A 19029-nucleotide genomic window follows, 5' to 3' on the forward strand; every position below is an offset into this window, starting at 1 on the left:
TTTCCTTTCTTTCTTTTCTTTTTTTTTTCAATAATAATGTGAAATCATCTCGGGGTTCCCAAGTGTATTTTTTTTTAACAAGGTGAAACCTTCTCGGAAGCCCCAAGTGTCTTTTTCTTAAGAAATTGAAACCTTCTTGGAGTTCCCAATTGCCTTTTTTAAAGACCGTTAAACCTTCTCGGGGGTCCCAAATGTCTTTTTTTAATAATGTGGAGCCTTCTCAGGGTTGCCAAGTTTCTTTCTTTTTTTATATTGTGAATCCTTCTCAAGGGCCGCAACAGTCTTTTTAAAGAAAGTGAAACCTTCTCGAGGGTCCCAACTGTCTTTTTTTAATAAGGTGGAACCTTCACGGGGTTCCCAAGTTTCTTCTTTTTTTTTTCAAGAAGGTGAAACTTCTAGGACCCCAAATGTCTTTTTTTTTTTTTTTTAAGAAAATGAAAACTTCTCGAGGGTCTCAACTGCCTTTTTTTTTAAGAAGTAGAAACCTTTCAAGGCGTCCCAACTCTTTTTAATAACATGAAACCTTGTCGGGGTTCTCAAGTTTTTTTTTTTTTTTTTTTGTGAAACCTCGGGGGCCCGATCTGTCTTTTTTTTAAGAATGAAACCCCGGGGGCCCTTTTTATATTGTGAAACTTTCTTGAGGGCAGCAACTGTCTTTTTTTTAAGAAAATGAAATCTTTAAGGTTCCCAACTGTCTTTTTTTTAATAATGTGCAAACTTCTCGGGAGTCCCAATGGTCTTTTTCTAATAACGTGAAACCTCTGGGACCCCAAATGTCTTTTTTTAAAGAAAATGAAATCTTCTCGGGGGCCCCATCTGTCTTTTTTCTAAAGAAAGTGAAACCTTCTCGAGGGTCCCAAGTTTCTTTTTTTTTTAGAAAGTGAAACTTCTGGGACCCCAAATGTCATTTTTTTAAGAAGGTGAAACCTCTGAGACTCCCAACTGGTTTTTTTTTCTTTTTTTTTTTAATAATGTGAAATCATCTGGGCGTTTCCAAGTGTATTTTTTTTAACAAGGTGAATCTTTCTCGGAAGCCCCAAGTGTCTTTTTTTTAACAACTTTAAACCTTCTTGGAGTTCCCAACTGCCTTTTTTAAAGAACGTGAAACCTTCTCGAGGGTCCGAAATGTCTTTTTTTAAATAAAGTGAAACCTTCTTTAGGGTTCCCAACTGTCTTTTTTTTAAGAATGTGAAACCTTCTCGAGGGCCCCATCTGTCTTTTTTCTAAAGAAAGTGAAACCTTCTCGGGGGTCCCAACTGTCTTTTTTTAAGAAAGTGAAACCTTCTCGGAGGCCCGATCTGTCTTTTTTTTAAGAATGAAACCCCGGGGGCCCTTTTTATATTGTGAAACTTTCTTGAGGGCAGCAACTGTCTTTTTTTTAAGAAAATGAAATCTTTAAGGTTCCCAACTGTCTTTTTTTTAATAATGTGAAAACTTCTCGGGGGTCCCAATGGTCTTTTTCTAATAACGTGAAACCTCTGGGACCCCAAATGTCTTTTTTTAAAGAAAATGAAATCTTCTCGGGGGCCCCATCTGTCTTTTTTCTAAAGAAAGTGAAACTACGGGGACCCCAAATGTCTTTTTTTTTTAAGAAAGTGGTGAAACCTTTTCAGAGGTCCCAACTGTCTTTTTTTTAAGAAGGTGAAACCTCTGGGACTCCCAACTGTTTTTTTTTTCTTTTTTTTTAATAATGTGAAATCATCTGGGCGTTTCCAAGTGTATTTTTTTTAACAAGGTGAATCTTTCTCGGAAGCCCCAAGTGTCTTTTTTTTAACAACTTTAAACCTTCTTGGAGTTCCCAACTGCCTTTTTTAAAGAACGTGAAACCTTCTCGAGGGTCCGAAATGTCTTTTTTTAAATAAAGTGAAACCTTCTTTAGGGTTCCCAACTGTCTTTTTTTTTAAGAATGTGAAACCTTCTCGAGGGCCCCATCTGTCTTTTTTCTAAAGAAAGTGAAACCTTCTCGGGGGTCTCAACTGTCTTTTTTTAAGAAAGTGAAACCTTCTCGGGGGCCCGATCTGTCTTTTTTTTAAGAATGAAACCCCGGGGGCTCTTTTTATATTGTGAAACTTTCTTGAGGGCCGCAGCTGTCTTTTTTTTAAGAAAATGAAATCTTTAAGGTTCCCAACTGTCTTTTTTTTTAATAGTGTGAAAATTTCTCGAGGGTCCCAATGGTCTTTTTCTAATAACGTGAAACCTCTGGGACCCCAAATGTCTTTTTTTAAAGAAAATGAAATCTTCTCGGGTGCCCCATCTGTCTTTTTTCTAAAGAAAGTGAAACCTTCTTGGGGGTCCCAAGTTTCTTTTTTTTTTAGAAAGTGAAACTACTGGGACCCCAAATGTCTTTTTTTTAAAGAAAGTGGTGAAACCTTCTCAGAGGTCCCAACTGTCTTCTTTCTTAATTTTTTTTTATATTGTGAAACTTTCTTGAGAACTGTCTTTGTTTTAAAGAAAATGAAACTTTTAAGGTTCCCATCTGTCTTTTTTTTTTAGTAATGTGAAACCTTCTCGGGGACCCCAATGGTCTTTTTTTTAATAATGTGAAACCTTCTCCGGGTTCCCAAGTGTATTTTTTTAAAGAAAGTGAAACCATCTCGGAGGCCCCAAGTGTCTTTCTTTTTAAGAATTTGAAACCCTGGGGTTCCCAACTGCCTTTTTTTAAAGAAGGTGAAATCTTTTCAGGGCCCCAACTGTCTTTTTTTTAAGAAAGTGAAACCTCTGGGACCCCAAATGTCTTTTTTAAGAAAGTAAAACCTCTGGCACCCCAAATGTCTTTTTTTTAAGAAAGTGGTGAAACCTTCTCAGAGGTCCCAACTGTCTTTTTTTTAAGAAGTTGAAACCCTCTGAAACCTTCTGGGGCGTGTCCCAACTCTTTTTTGAATAATGTAAACCGTTCTCGGGATTCTCAAGTTCTTTCTTTCCTTATTTTTTTTTATATTGTGAAACATTCTTGGAGTTCCCAAGTTTCTTTTTTTTAAGAAAGTGAAACCTTCTCTTGGACCCCAAATATCTTTTTTTTAAAGAAAGTGAAACCTTCTCGGGGTGCCCAAACTCTCTTTTTTTAAGAATGCGAAACCTTCTTGGGGGCCCATCTGCCTTTTTCTTAAAGAAAGTGAAACCTTCTCGGGGCTTCCAACTGTCTTTTTTTAATAATGTGAAACCTTCTCGGGGTTTCCAAGTTTCTGTCTTTTTTCTTCCACTTTTATATTGCGAAACCTTTTCGAGGGTCGCAACTGCCTTTTTTCTCGGGGTTCACAACTATCTTTTTTTTAAGAAGTTGAAACCTTCTGGGGCGTCTCAACTGTCTTTTTTTAATAATATGAAACCTCGGGGTTCGCAAGTGGATTTTTTTTTAAAGAAAGTGAAACCTTTTGGGGGGGAAGTGTCTTTTTGGAACTTGAAACCTTGGGGTTCCCAACTGTCTTTTTTTTAAAGAATGTGAAACCTTCTCGGGGTTCCCAAGTGTATTTTTTTTAAGGAAAGTGAAACCTTCTCGGAGGTCCCTAAGAACTTGAAACCTTGGGGTTCTCAATTGCCTTTTTTTAAAGAAGGTGAACCATTCTGAGGGCTCCAACTGTTTTTTTTTTTTTTTTTAAGAATGGAACTTTCTCGGGGGTCCCAACTGTTGTTTTTTAATAATTTGAAACCTTCTCGGGGTTCCCAAGTTTTTTTTTTTTTTTTAAGAAGATGAAACTTTTTTTTTCTCTCTCTTAACTGTGACTAGTATTTTCCATATTGTTTTTACTGCATAGAGGTTATCACAAAAAGGTAAAATTTCATAATTCTTGAAAGAAGCAGGATTTGTTGGACCGTAGTTCAAGTGCGAGGGAAGTTCTGTCGGAATAACGTTCCACCAATTTTTTGTTTTTAATTGATATAATTATGTTTCCTGCAATCTTTGATTTATACTAATTCAATTAGAAAAGCAAATTGAAAAAGCCACATCATTTTTGACCCGATATGCTTTCTTGGACGTGCTTTGTGTAGAAGAAGAATGATTCAAATACAAATTTACTGGATGTGACATTACAAAAATTTATAAACAAAAGACTGTTCTTTCAACTATAGAATGAACAGTAAAATTTATTCTAAAGCCTTCTACTTTTAGGTGTTCAGTCTTGTCCTGGATCAAGATGTAAGCGCAGAAATTGCATTGACGTATCCAGAGTTATATAAAGAACTTGCAAAAGGTCGTAGTTTATCATATAAGACGTTTTTCATGTGGGTCCTGATTTCCATATATCAAGGTAAGTGTGACACAACGTAGTTGCTAGTTATTTAAAATTATGTAATCTTTGTCCTTTTGGCACTACTTGGACGTTTTTCAAACTAACTTGAATATTGAATATTCATGCTTCATAGGCAGTTTATACCGTCCCCCTAGAACCACGTAAAGAAATATTTCGGTTCAAATACCAACACCACACTTAACGTTAATAATAATTATAAAAAAAAACTTTCTTTACTAATGATGTGCTTTTACAGGTGGGGTGATAATGTATGGGGCTTTGCTGCTCTTTGAAGACGAATTTATTCACATTGTGGCAATCAGCTTCTCCTCGTTAATCCTGACTGAATTAATAATGGTGGCCTTGAACATACGAACATGGCACTACTTAATGATTTTAGCAGAACTTCTCTCTCTCGTATTGTACCTTTTGTCGTTGATCGTTTTGCATGACTATTTTGGTAAGTTTGGGTTTGGCGACTTTAGCACAAAGTCTAATTGTGTTTGTTACAGATTCGGAATTTATACGGACGGAAGATTTTATTTGGAAAGTTTTGGTTATAACTTTGGTCTCTTGTTTGCCTCTGTACATTCTCAAATTTTTGCGCAAGAAATTTTCACCACCGAGTTATAGTAAATTATCTTGAATTTCTCTTGATTGTGATAAGCATTTTTGCATTTCTCATACTGAGTGAGAGGTTAGATGTAAGTTTAGGATTGCTTTTATTTTTAGATATTATTTTTGCAGCATAACTGTAGAAGATTAGATAATTTATATATTTTCCTTTTCTCAGTTTAAGGACAGTAAGCCAAAAACTGCGGAATTACTTATTGTTGTGATATTTTTCACAGCGTTGTTCATAGAGATCATTAATCAGTGAGTATAGAATGCGGTCGTAGTGTTGTGATTTGAGTAGAGAAACATTATTTTGAGAAATGCAAACTATGAACTACCCAAGTCAATGATTGAATGAATGTATTTTATTTTGTTATTATTACAACATAAATGTTAGAATATTTTATTAACTAACTTTCATATTGTTGTTAATTTATCAATAATTAAATGTAAAGTGTTAATATATTCTACATATATATTTATTTATTATTTTTCTTTAAAAATCAGCCAAGGAACTGTTAGTGTAATTGGAAGAACTCAATTCTTAAAGTAAAAAGTAAGTTTGTTAAGTTTATGAAAATATTTCTTGACAATGCTGCCATTCCTTGAAGAAATTTATTTAAGCCATATAATTACCTGTTCACCGAAACCCTCATATTTTAAATAGCTGCCATCATTTTCTACACTCTAGTTTCTGTTAGTACTTATGCATTATTAAAGATAGTTCTCGACGTTTAAGTCAACAAGAGTTATTGCTATTTGTCTCAAAAACAGATTAGGTATTATAACTACAATTTTTGGCTTGTTTTTTTTTTTTTTCTCAATATACATAGTATTCTTTGAACAATACGATACTCAAAAACATGTTTTTTATTTCTTGTAAAAATTTTGCAATTGAGCTCTGCCCCCTTGGCTCACGACGAATGAAAAAATCATAACAATTGAGATAGGGTGGGTGGGCGGGGCTTACGTTTTACTTTTTTTTCTAAATATGTTGTTACGATTTTTTTTTTGGAGTCGAGGGTGAAAGGGGCTTAGACGAAGTCTCGCTCGATGGTTTTAATCGGTCGTAGCGAACGCCTGTCACCGATCTCGACCTCTTTTTTTATTGCGGATTGTCGCCGGCAGCTCCGCCAAATTTTGAGTTTTTTTTGCCTCTACGAAGTAGTACTGGCGGGGACGGAGACGGCCAAGCGAGAGGTGGGGGTGCAAAGTGAGAGAAGAGTGAGAGTTGGTGCCGAGAAGAGGTGATTTGAGTTTGGCGAGGTTTGACCTGATGGTTTCCTTTCTTTTTTGAGAGTACTCAGTTCCATAGATTGATAGTGAGGCGTATCCCTTGTATAAGGGTCCACGCCGGGGGCGAAGTTTCGGAGCCGTACAGAGGCGACGTAGAGGGCAGCGAAACGAGGGAAATTTGCTGGGCGTAGCGCCAGCTAGGAGACCCGGAGTTTTTGGATGATCGCGACGTCGAAGACGCGGACCTGGTGAGTTGAACATCGGGGGATCCAGGCCGCGGCAGGACTTGGTCAGCGCGTCGCCGTCGTCCTGTGGGAAGACTCCTGTTTTTTTGAGCTACGAGTAAAAGAACACGCCTTATCGCGATCGGAAATTTTCTTATCGTTTGTCGCCAGACCCAACCGTTTTTTTTGCGTCTCTCTCTTTCACTCTTTACATGCTTTTCAACGTTTTTTCAAATTTTCACGTACCCGCATAAATTTGATGGCGCCCAATTTTTTTTATTTGTGAAATAGTCAGCATTTCCTGTAACTAGCTAGTAGACCGTTGTTGCGTAGTAGTTCGTCAGTTCATTTGTTGTGGTAATTCGTTACTGACATTAGTTGTAGTTTTGTTACCTTTTACTAACCTAGATAATATTTTTTTTGTACTAAAAGCCCTAAATATTTTAATTATTATACAGCTCGCCAAAATAATTAGCCTTTCATTCTGAATTAAAATCTCGGATCCACCTACCGGCTCTCCCGGAAGTGAGCACGGGCAAGTGTATCTTCCCTCGCTTTTATAGCAGAGACGACGTTTTAAGGTAACACAATTGGCGCTCAAACGTGGGGCGTTCTTAAAATTATTTTGGCTAGCTGGTGCGTTTTCGCGAATTGAAAGAGAGAGCAAACTATTGTTTGGCGATGGAAGCATTAGGAATTATTGTAGATTATCTGTCAGACTACGAGGTAGAATATGAGTTGCTTATTAGGCGTGTTAGGACTAGTAGGCCCGTGAAGGAAAAGCGGCGACTCTTAGAGCACGAGTTCCTCAAAGAAAAAAGTACTCCTCTTAATATCTGTGTGGAGAGTTTAGATTTTGAAACTGATCGGGGCGAAATTGAGACCACTTTGGAGTCAGTAACGACATTGATTTTGGAATTTGAGTCAGGATCCATCACCGACTCTCTTTGTCGGCGGATTGCGTCGCGATTGAACCATGTTCGTGGTCGTATTATGCGGATGCCTACTTCGGAGACAGACCTAGATACTACAAGGGGGGTGCGAGACGAGTTGTATGCGACATGTTTGACTTTGGAGGCGGATTTGCGAGATCGCATCGTCACTTCGCCCGGTTACAGTCCTTTATCTCTGCTTTGGGTTCCTAGCTCTCCTGGTTCTTCAAAGGAAAGCACATCGAAGGTAGTTCCGGTCTGCAAATGGGGCCTTACTTTTTCAGGGGAAGCTTCCGATGATTTGTGTGCGTTTCTTGAACGAGTTAAAGAATTAGCGGTTGCCAGGAACGTGTCTTCCCGTGATTTATTTCGTGATGCTGTAGATCTCTTTTCTGGTAATGCTCTTATATGGTACCGCTCTGTGCGTGATCGACTTTCGGACTGGAATTCCTTAGAAAAATCTCTCAAGAAAGACTTTCTACCTAGCGACTATGACGATGTGTTGTGGGCCCAGATTAGACAGCGGTTTCAGAGAAACGATGAACAGGTCGTTATTTATTTCGCGTTAATGGAATCCTACTTCGGTAGGTTGTCTGAGACCCCTCCTGAGGAAGTGAAAGTTCGGTGGCTACGACGTTTGATCCGGCCCGAGTACGTCACTCCGTTGGCGCTACACGATGTCGGGACGGTACAACAACTTCGTGACCTGTGTAAGAAGCTGGAATCATCCTCTCTTTCCCACCCCGTGTCGAGACAGATATCGAAAACCCCAATTTCTTCTGTAAGACCAGGGTTATCACTGGTGGATGCAGTAGGTCCTTCAGCGTCGCCTGAGAGTACGTCGTCAACTAGAGAGGAGTTAGATAAACCGAAGAATGAGGGCAAACATCGTTTCCGGAAAGCAGGTAGGCCTGCGAAAGTCAGTTCCCAGACTGAAGAACGAGTGAGGTGTTATAATTGCGGGGAACTTAATCATTTCCATGCGTATTGCACCCAGGAGCGTACGCGTTTTTGTTACAAGTGCGGGACTAAAGGTGTTATCACTGCGGACTGCACTAATTGTCAGCCAAAAAACTAGGTAGGGGCGCCGTTCCGGCTGGTCGTAACCACGCACCCCTTATCAAGACCAGCGAATCACCTCGACAGTGGACCCGTTGGCTCGATTTTGTCAGAGCTTTTTGTAGGTCGCCGACAATGACTCAACTTAATACGGTCTGCCTGGACAACAAGGACGATCATCGACCACGTATCGGGGTACGTCTCGGCCAGACAGCGTTGACCGCCCTTCTAGACTCGGGAGCTACTAAGTCTGTCATCGGTGCGAGATGTTCCTTCTTGTTAGACCACCCTCGCGTAGTAAAGCGCCAATCTAGGTATCGGTTTGTTCGCACTGCCGACAGACAACCACATGTTGTTGACTGTGAGTTGTCACTGGATGTTTTGTTTGATTCCGTCACCAGAAGTTTATCGGCTTTGTACGTTCCTTCCCTAGCGGTAGGATTGATCCTAGGGAATGATTTTTGTGATGAATTCGCGGTAAAAATAGATTATCTCACCCACACATGTAGTGCCCAGGTAAAATCGTTACCCCAAATATGCGCTCTTGGACCTGACACGGGGGTAGTAGATACCACTCATGAGGCCCGCATGATGAAGGTTATCACAATGTTTGGAGAAATTGGCGGCCCCGAATTAGGAAGAACAGATAAGCTGTCGTTGTCCATCGATACAGGCAACTCACCACCTTTTAAACAGTACCAATACCCTCTGTCACCCTATCTTCAAGGCATTTTGAACAAAGAGATTGACGAGATGATTAATCTTGGCGTCATTGAGCCGTCCCAGAGCCCATGGTGTTCGCCAGTGCTGCTAGTTAAGAAGAAGTCCGGGGAATATCGCTTTTGCTTTGACGGTCGGAAACTAAACAGCGTGACGAAGCACGACTCGTATCCGCTTCCCAGGATAGACCGGATCTTGAATCTTCTACGCGATGCGCGGTGGATCACTACTTTAGATTTGAAGAAGGCCTTCTGGCAGATTCCATTAGATGAAGCCTCAAAAGAGAAGACGGCTTTTGCGGTACACGGTCGAGGTCTTTTCCAATTTTGTGTTATGCCCTTTGGACTACGAAACTCCGCCCAGACCCAGCAGCGTTTGATGGATGCATTGTTTGGTCCACAGTTTGAACCAAACATCTTCGTTTACCTGGATGATCTCATTTTGGTCACCTCCACCTTTGAAGAACATTGTCGCCTGTTAGGGGAAATAAGAGGACGACTTAGAGAAGCCAAATTAACGATCAACGTTGAAAAAAGTAAATTTTTCCAAACCTCCCTCCGCTATCTTGGGTATGTCATTGACGCGGAAGGCCTGCGTACCGACCCCGAGAAGGTTTCCGCCATGTCCTCATATCCCCGTCCGAGGAATGCTACGGAGATCAAACGCTTCATGGGACTCTGTAGTTGGTATCGCCGCTTCATCCCCAATTTTTCGTCGCTGGTGTCTCCGATGAACGACCTGTTAAAAGGGAGGAAGAAGAAACAAGAAGTGTTGTGGGACGACCGAGCGGAGAAAGCTTTTACCGCCGTCAAGGAAGCTCTAATTGCAGCCCCAGTTTTGTCGCCTCCAGATTTTTCTCGGCCTTTTACAGTACAATGTGATGCTTCGGATACGGGTCTAGGTGGTGTGCTGACACAGGTAATAAACGGTGAGGAGAAGGTAATCTGCTTTGCGAGCCGATCGCTATCTAAAGCGGAGAGGAATTACTCGGTTACGGAGCGCGAGTGTTTAGCCGTCATTTTTAGCATAGAGAAGTTCCGGCCATATGTGGAGGGGTCGGAATTCACTGTCGTTACTGATCACCACTCGCTGCTATACTTATTTCGCATGAAAAACCCAACAGGTCGCCTCGCCAGATGGATCCTCAGATTACAACAATTCTCGTTTGAGATCGCACATCGTAAGGGACAATTTCATATCGTCCCCGACGCCCTGTCACGTAGTACACAGCCCCAGGAGGGAGGTCGATACCAAGAACCCGACGTCGCCCTTATCGACCTCGAACCGTGTGAGCGTGACCAGTGGTATCGTCGCATGCTACAGAGAGTAGTCGATCACGGCGACGTTTACTCGAACTGGGACGTCATCGATGGTAAACTGAGGAAGTTTATTCCGAGCAAAGCACCTTTGGAAGCCAACGAGAGGCAGTGGAAATTGGTGGTGCCGAAGTCTCGAAGAAGCGAAGTAATGAGGTCCTGTCATGACCCGCCAACGGCAGCACATTTTGGGGTCTACAAGACTCTTCAGAGAGCTCGAAGTGAGTATTATTGGCCCGGTATGCGCCGAGATGTGGGCAGGTATGTGAAAGGTTGCGGCCCGTGCGCGGCCCAGAAGATTCCCCGAGCTGCCCCGTTTGGTCTCCATGGCCGAGAAAAGATAGCGCGTTTTCCTTGGCAAATTATAGCCCTGGATTTCAAAGGTCCTTTCCCCCGTAGTCGTTCTGGCCATAAATACATTTTAGTGGTAGGTGATTGGTTTTCCAAATATACTCTTCTTCTGCCGATTAAGAGAGCCACTGCCCGTCCCGTCTTAAAGTTTCTAGAAGAAAAGGTTTTTCTCGTCTTCGGAGTACCGCAATGCATCATTGTGGACAATGGGAAACAATTCATTGGAAACGCTTTCAAGAATTTTGCGAAGTCCTACAACGTCCAGAAAATCTGGTATAACGCCAAATACCATCCACAGGCCAATTTTGTAGAGAAAACCAACGACACAGTGGGAACGGCTCTGCGTATGTATGTGAAAGAACATGATAATTGGGATCTAGAGATACCGAAGATCCAGTGTGCAATCAACACCTCTTGCCACGAAAGCACACGCTACACCCCGTCATTTTTGAATTTTGGAAGGCACGTTCCTTTGTCTGGAGACTATTATGGAGCCCTGTCGGCAGACGAAGGCGACGAAATCGATTTCACCGTGGCGGACCGTCGCGATTACGCGGATAACTTGGATCAGCTGAAGAACGTCTTCCAGGAAGTCCGAAGAAACCTCCACAGGGCCCATGTGAGACAGTCACTACGTTATAGTACTTCTCGGAAGGACATAACCTATGACGTGGGTGATAGGGTCTGGAGGAGAAACAAAGTGTTGTCGTCTGCAGGACAGCGTTTTATGGCGAAACTTGCGCCCAAGTACGTCTTAGCTACGGTTACGGCGAAGGTTTCCAATTTAGTGTATCGTGTGCGAAATGAGGACGGCTCGGATGCCGGAAATTGGCACGTGAAAGATCTGAAGCCTTTCTATGACCGTACCGATACAGAAGATGTATCTTCCTCTGAAGACGAGGAACGAGTTTCTACCTCCGGAAGCAGCGATTAGTACACGAGCACATGCAGCATTTTGTCTCGAACGTACGACTCCTTACAACTCGTTGTCGGTACTCTTGGTCCTGTTTATTAGTAATCAGAAAATCTCGAGAGTTGTTGATTGGGTTTGGCTTTGACAGTAAGTAATTTTAGAAGCCATTAATCTGTTCGCTTTTTACCCCAGGTAGGGATGCGCAGTAAAAGAAAAGCCGTCGTCTTTTCTTTCCTTTTCGGAGAGGGGCCGTGTTACGATTTTTTTTTTGGAGTCGAGGGTGAAAGGGGCTTAGACGAAGTCTCGCTCGATGGTTTTAATCGGTCGTAGCGAACGCCTGTCACCGATCTCGACCTCTTTTTTTATTGCGGATTGTCGCCGGCAGCTCCGCCAAATTTTGAGTTTTTTTTGCCTCTACGAAGTAGTACTGGCGGGGACGGAGACGGCCAAGCGAGAGGTGGGGGTGCAAAGTGAGAGAAGAGTGAGAGTTGGTGCCGAGAAGAGGTGATTTGAGTTTGGCGAGGTTTGACCTGATGGTTTCCTTTCTTTTTTGAGAGTACTCAGTTCCATAGATTGATAGTGAGGCGTATCCCTTGTATAAGGGTCCACGCCGGGGGCGAAGTTTCGGAGCCGTACAGAGGCGACGTAGAGGGCAGCGAAACGAGGGAAATTTGCTGGGCGTAGCGCCAGCTAGGAGACCCGGAGTTTTTGGATGATCGCGACGTCGAAGACGCGGACCTGGTGAGTTGAACATCGGGGGATCCAGGCCGCGGCAGGACTTGGTCAGCGCGTCGCCGTCGTCCTGTGGGAAGACTCCTGTTTTTTTGAGCTACGAGTAAAAGAACACGCCTTATCGCGATCGGAAATTTTCTTATCGTTTGTCGCCAGACCCAACCGTTTTTTTTGCGTCTCTCTCTTTCACTCTTTACATGCTTTTCAACGTTTTTTCAAATTTTCACGTACCCGCATAAATTTGATGGCGCCCAATTTTTTTTATTTGTGAAATAGTCAGCATTTCCTGTAACTAGCTAGTAGACCGTTGTTGCGTAGTAGTTCGTCAGTTCATTTGTTGTGGTAATTCGTTACTGACATTAGTTGTAGTTTTGTTACCTTTTACTAACCTAGATAATATTTTTTTTGTACTAAAAGCCCTAAATATTTTAATTATTATACAGCTCGCCAAAATAATTAGCCTTTCATTCTGAATTAAAATCTCGGATCCACCTACCGGCTCTCCCGGAAGTGAGCACGGGCAAGTGTATCTTCCCTCGCTTTTATAGCAGAGACGACGTTTTAAGGTAACAATGTGTAGTCATATTTTCACAACAAAAAACTTAAAACATGTTTAAAATGGTAAATTTGTATAGGGAAATACCGATTTTGCAATTACGCTCCGCCCCTCGGTCTGACAACAAATGAAAAATTCATCACGATTGAGATCGAGACAGATAGGTGGGACTTTTTTTTAGTTTTCTTTTTTAATTAAATACATTTAGTTTTCTTTGTACAACACGCTGACTTAGAACATATTTCACATAGTAATTTCTCGTGGATAAATAAGGATTTTACAATTAAGCTCCACCCCTCGGCTTACGACGAATAAAAAAAAATCAGAATTGAGATAGGGCGGGTGGGCGGGGTTTATATTTTGCCTTTTTTTTTTCTTAACATACACATAGCCATCTACTCAGAACATGGATAAACTGGTACATTTTTGCAAGGAAATATGGATTTTGTAAATTATGAGGCGGAGCCTAATTGCAAAATCGATATTTCCTTATACAAATTTTCCATTTTAAACATGTTTTAAGTTTCATCCTGTGAAAAGAAGTCTACACATATTAAAACAAACAGGCAAAATGTAAGCCCGCCCACCCGCCCTATCTCAATTGTGATGATTTTTTTCATTCGCTGTGAACCAACCAGTTTAACTGCAAAATGCTTATTTCTTTACAAGAAATTAAAAACATGTTTTTGAGTATCCTATTGCGTCCTGTTCAAAAAAAAATACTAACTATGTATATTAAGAAAAAAAAGACAAAATTGTGTTGATTTTTTTTTTTTTTTTTTTTCTTAGAAACCTAAAACACGTTGAAAGTGGTAATTTTTTGTAAGGAAATCTTGCAATTAAACTCCGCCCCTCGATCTGACAACGATATCAATTTTTTAAAGAATTAAAAGTTAATAATCATGTTCTTAATGTGATGTGCTCGTATTTATTGAATTTAATGAGGGATTCGTCGATCTTTCGTCAAAATTTACGACAGTTTATCTAGAGTTGGAAAAAATTCAGGTCAAAAAAAAAATGAAGTCATGATTTTTTATCACTATTTTTTAATATTTTTTTTAGTTTTTCAATTGTTTGGTATTATAACTCAGAAAGTAGCAAGAAAAATAAAAAGTTTATTCAGTTTTTTATAATATTTATCTGGGCTTTCATTAAAGTTTCTTATGTAGTAGGTCATGCATTTATTTTGTGACAGATTGACGTATCAGAGTTTTACGCTAGGCAGTGCGTATATAAATTGAGGAGGATTCATAAACCACAAGTTTAGGATTGTTATTTTATAAAATTTAAATAGCATTAACTACGCAGCTTTAAAAAAAAACAACGGTTTAAATCAATTATTTTTTTTAAATCCTGATTCTATCGGAAATTTTAAACTTGAATTAAAATTTATTTTTCATTCTTCTGAAAAAGTCGATGACGTCATCCCAAAGAATGTTCTTGCACCTACGTCGTGATCTTAGTAGAGGAAGTTCCGAAAAATGTACAGATTTTATCAAACTCAGCACTTTATGATACGAAAATAAACAATAACAAGGCTAACAGAAATCTTTACTTTTTGTTATTAGAAAAATAAAAAGGTAAAAATACATATTTAGGAACTCGATTTTTCAATAAAAATTAGATACATAGTCGCCCTAAATTTAATTTTAAATGTAATGCTACATTTTGGATTTTTTTGCGAAAGTCTGGATGCCTGGGGTAAACAATAAGGCGGATTCATAAATTACAAGTACAGGAGTATGTTATTATATAAAATTTAAGTGTCATTTACTATGTAAAATTTTGAGGTGACGTCGTCAAATTGTTGATAGGAATAATCAGACAAATTTTGGTTAGGGTTTATCATCTACACGATGTTCCTAAAATATATACCTACATATAAAATTTGATAACAACAAACAACTGGTCCGGTAGTTTCGGAGATTATCTTTATTAAGAAAAAAAGGCAAAATATAAACCCCGCCCACCCACCCCATCTCAATTGTGCTGATTTTTTTAATTCTTAGAAAATTAAAACACATTTAATGTGGTAAATTTTTGTAAGGAAATATGAATCTTGTAATTAAGCCCCGCCCCTCGATCTGACAACGAATGGAAACTTCATCACAATTGAGAATTGAGATCGGGGCGGGTATGGGTGGAGCCTAATCTTTGAACAACACGATACTCAAAAACATGTTTTTAATTAATTTCTCGTAGGGAAATAAGGATTTTGCAGTTAAACTTCGCCGTCTTGGCGCACGACGAATAAAAAGATCATCACAATTGAAATGGGGTGGGTGGGCGGGGCTACATTTTGCCTTTTTTTCTTAATATACATATGTAGACTTAACATATAACAAGAAATTTAAAACATGTCTAAAATGATACATTTTTGTAGCAATCAACTTAAATCCTCCACTTTTCTTCTATTTACAACCCCTTTAAATACGGCAAAAGTTGAACATCAAATGATAATTTTCAGCTCTAAAAGCAACGTCAGCGGGAACTTCAACGTCGACAGCAAGTTTATAAATTCGACTTAAAAGTTGCGTGTTACCAACATACAGGTTAATAACAAAGAAAGTCTCTGTTGTTGCTATGTTGTATTTTTTTTTAATTTGTAAAAAATCTACGATCAACAAAAGAACCTGTGATAGAAACTTATTTTGAACTTGATGTTCATTAAGACAATAATTGTTATTATTTTGCCCATTTGTAGTATTTATAATCTGACATTTTGGCAACAGTGCACCGTCGATGTTGAATGTTGATCTGTCAAACGTGGTGACGGAGCTGAAAACAGCAGAAATATTTCCTTTATATGTAAAAAATAAACGCTTATTCCAGTTGTTTCTCAGAAGCGAGCAAAACAGTTCAGCAAATTTTACAACAGCTTGGTATTTAATAATATCAATAAATCGTAAGTATTAAAACTATTTTCGAAATATATCAGTTTTACAGTATTTTTCTTTGTGTAAATTAACTAATTTAATTTTTATAAAAAGCTTGACCCACAAACAACGGAAATACTATTAGTTGTTAATTGTTACATCTAGGGAATAAGTTTGTAAATTTTATATACGTATAAAACAAGAATGATTTGTCATTTTGTTAACCTCACTTTCTGATATTGTGGCATATAGACTAACTTCTCGTACAAGATGCCTGCAGGAGGTGCGTTATTTGGTAGTGCCGCCACCGGACCTGGTTCTACTGGTGGCAATAAACATTTAGTTGAGGTCCGGGCTGGGAAAATGAATTTGAAAGGTAAGCAACTAATTGCCTTTAAAAATCGTCAATGAAGCACCCCTCTTATTTAATTTAGGGCGCATGGTTTACCCCGATAAGCGCAAAGGTCTTCTCTATGTATACCAAAGCGACGATTCTCTAATGCACTTCTGTTGGCAAGACCGCACCACTGGAATAGTAGAAGATGATTTAATCATCTTTCCTGATGATTGTGAATACATAAAAGTACCTCAGTGCACCACAGGCCGCGTATACTTGCTGAAATTTAAATCATCAAGTCGCAAATTTTTCTTCTGGCTACAGGTACACCAACATTTTGCAGTAAAAACACAGCAATACATGTATATTTTAGGAACCACGCACCGACAAAGATGATGACAACTGCAAACGCATTAATGAACTCTTGAACAACCCATCAAGTGCGGTACAATCTTCTCAGTCACCAGATCAAGATTTGCAATCTTTGTTTAATAACATGTCTCAATCGCAGTTGATGCAGTTATTTGGGAGTGGCGTTGGGCAGATGGGGGGGTTGTCAAGTCTGTTGGGTACTATTAGGTATGTTGAATTGCTAATTAGTAGTGTAGTAGTAACGATGTGTGTGTCTTAGGGGCCCTAATAGTGGAAGTGCACGCACTAGCACTACTCCTGCAATCACCCATCGTACAACTGTACCAAGTACACCAACAACAAACACAACAACAACTACCGTGAGTTCAAATCCGCCAGCAACAACAACAACTCCACAAACTACAACTGCCCCAGTTACAGCTCCTGGGGCTCCAGCGCGAGCTTCTAATACAGGGCGATCCAGCGATTCGTCTTGCGGCCATAGAATTCAATTATCTGATTTGCAGAATTTCTTACAGGGCATTACGCCAATATCTTCATCACAACAATCAGGAGGTAGTTGATTAAACAATTTGAAAAATTGTATAATGTTGCTATTTCTAGTCGATTTATCCACTGCGTTGACAGCAGACAGTTTATCTGGAATTTTGAACAATCCAGGAGCTTTGCAGGCTTTACAAAGCCACTTGCCTGCTGTTGAAGGTGACCCGCAAGAAGCGTTACGTTCGACAATAAATTCTCCCCAATTTCAACAAGTAATTAATTGGCTTGGGTAGAACGATTTTTAATTTTAATTTTTTAGGCTGTATCCCAATTCTCTAGTGCTTTGGAATCTGGACAATTAGGTCCTGTTGTATCCCAGTTAGCTGTTAATCCGGAAGCTGTGGCAGCTGCAGCCCAGGGTAACATGCAAGATTTTGTGAAAGCGTTAGAGAAAAATGAAGCAACTGGTTCTAAAGAAGAATCTGATAAGGACAAAAAGGAAGAGAAGAAAGATGATAAGGATGATGACCAAAATATGCAACTTGATTAAAATTCTAGAAGCTTTGAAATAGTTTGAATTTAATGATTATAATAATAAAGTCACGAATTGATATAAACTTTGTTTTATTTGTCATCACTTTGGAACTTCTTTAAATCAGCACAAAAAAGGACCTGCAACTTAAGAGGTTACAATGTGTTTAAAATAATTAAATGAATCTTACTGTATGTGCCCATCCAGCCTTTGGTCCATACAATTCCCGAAAATGATCTCCAATATCTTTGTAGATTTTTGCAGTCACAGCCTTGCGTTTGGGTAAATTTGGCATATAGAATTTTCGCGCAATTTGATAAACGTGTGTATCTACTGGAATTGATTGTAAATGGTCAAGTGACATCAAGCAAATACAATCAGCTACTTTAGGTCCTATTCCTGTTAAAGTCATTAATTTATTTTTTGCCTCTTCATAAGGAAGTTTCTTTAAATCCTCTAGCCAACGTTTTCCACCTTTTCTCACCATAAGTTTCGCCGACTCATGAATATATTTTGCTCTATAACCAAAACCTTCTTTCTTGAGTACACTCTCAACATTATCATTAGCTAAAGCTTCAGCACGAGGAAACGAATAATACACTTGTCCATCAAGTTCACATATTTTTTCCCCATACAAACGTGCCAGTTTCTCCACCATGCCACTAATCCGACCAATGTTATTATTAGATGAACAGATAAAAGAGAAGATATTCTCCACAAGCTCCTGTTTAAGGATACGAATGCCATAAAACTGAGTTGCTGCTTCTTTGAAAATGGGATCCTTCAGTGACCATTCTGTGAAGTTTTGTTTCAAATCCAAGTTTAATTGGAAGTAATTAGCCAACAAATCGTTATAAAATGGTTCGCCATTGTTTGAACCGTGGACTTGGTACTCTATGCTGTCATCGTTTTGTTTTAAAATCCATACATGATTAGCAAACACACCAATCCATTTCTTATCACCATCTTTTTCAATAAACTTCCATCTGTTTCAAATTAAAATAACTACATCTTTGTTTGTATTATTTGTATAAAATTCTTACCTAAAACTTTGTCCGCCGTTTAATGTACCCAGTAATTGTACCCGTTCCCGTTCACAAACCAGTTTATACCACTGTCGCACCATATTATGATTTATAGGTTAAGAAACTAGTACCTTGTTTTTGCTCTTATTTTAATACATGGTTTCACTACTTATTTAGCTCAACAACACAAGCAATTTTGTAGTATTTATAATCGTTTCATGTCTTCAAATATTAGTATCTAATTTTTCGAACTATTTCAGAAATACTTTCCCGCTTCTCGTTGACATTTGCAAAACTCAGCAAAAATTCGCAAACAGAATCAAGATAAGAAACGTAAAATATCCCTAACTGAGAAACGTGGAAAATATGAATACCACGAACTTAAAAGAAAAAAATAAATTTAGAAATGATTGTCCAAAAATAAGTTAACAAAACAGTAGCATCAACTTATTGTAGTTAACCCAAAACAATTTATAATTTCGGACAAAATTTAGAGCTTTTTTGCACCAACCTGATGTTGG

General features: G+C 39.3%; 3 protein-coding genes across 5 annotated transcripts in view; 2 read left to right on the forward strand and 1 right to left on the reverse strand.

Annotated features, from left to right (window-relative positions):
* LOC135136504 (probable phospholipid-transporting ATPase IIB) overlaps positions 1–5326 on the forward strand; it is a 38733-nt gene extending 33407 nt beyond the window's left edge. For both annotated transcript variants that reach the window (XM_064065810.1, XM_064065811.1), the window contains exons 10-12: positions 4109–4247; positions 4486–4689; positions 4742–5326. In XM_064065810.1, coding sequence (XP_063921880.1) covers positions 4109–4247; positions 4486–4689; positions 4742–4875 — 477 coding nt within the window. In that variant the 3' untranslated portion in view covers positions 4876–5326. The remainder of the gene's footprint in view (positions 1–4108; positions 4248–4485; positions 4690–4741) is intronic.
* A 10289-nt stretch (positions 5327–15615) lies between these two features.
* LOC135136279 (proteasomal ubiquitin receptor ADRM1-like) lies at positions 15616–17568 on the forward strand. 2 transcript variants are annotated; one of them, XM_064065489.1, is made up of 7 exons: positions 15616–15788; positions 16012–16135; positions 16194–16420; positions 16470–16675; positions 16728–17023; positions 17072–17223; positions 17271–17568. In XM_064065489.1, the coding sequence occupies exons 2-7, from the start codon at positions 16030–16032 to the stop codon at positions 17499–17501; spliced, it is 1218 nt and encodes a 405-aa protein (XP_063921559.1). In that variant the 5' UTR covers positions 15616–15788; positions 16012–16029; the 3' UTR covers positions 17502–17568. The 2 variants fall into 2 exon arrangements, with proteins under 2 accessions (XP_063921559.1, XP_063921560.1); XM_064065490.1 differs by having other exon boundaries at positions 16030–16135.
* LOC135136280 (N-glycosylase/DNA lyase) lies at positions 17512–19024 on the reverse strand. The gene is made up of 3 exons (XM_064065491.1): positions 18527–19024; positions 17674–18469; positions 17512–17623 (listed from the first exon to the last, which is right to left on the reverse strand). The coding sequence occupies exons 1-3, from the start codon at positions 18607–18609 to the stop codon at positions 17576–17578; spliced, it is 927 nt and encodes a 308-aa protein (XP_063921561.1). The 5' UTR covers positions 18610–19024; the 3' UTR covers positions 17512–17575.
* Positions 19025–19029: the final 5 nt, after the last annotated feature.

Source organism: Zophobas morio, unplaced genomic scaffold (genome assembly GCF_036711695.1).
Source record: "Zophobas morio isolate AGI-343-1 ecotype UQ-CSIRO unplaced genomic scaffold, CSIRO_AGI_Zmor_V1 ptg000026l, whole genome shotgun sequence".
NCBI classification, from domain to species: Eukaryota; Metazoa; Arthropoda; class Insecta; order Coleoptera; family Tenebrionidae; genus Zophobas; species Zophobas morio.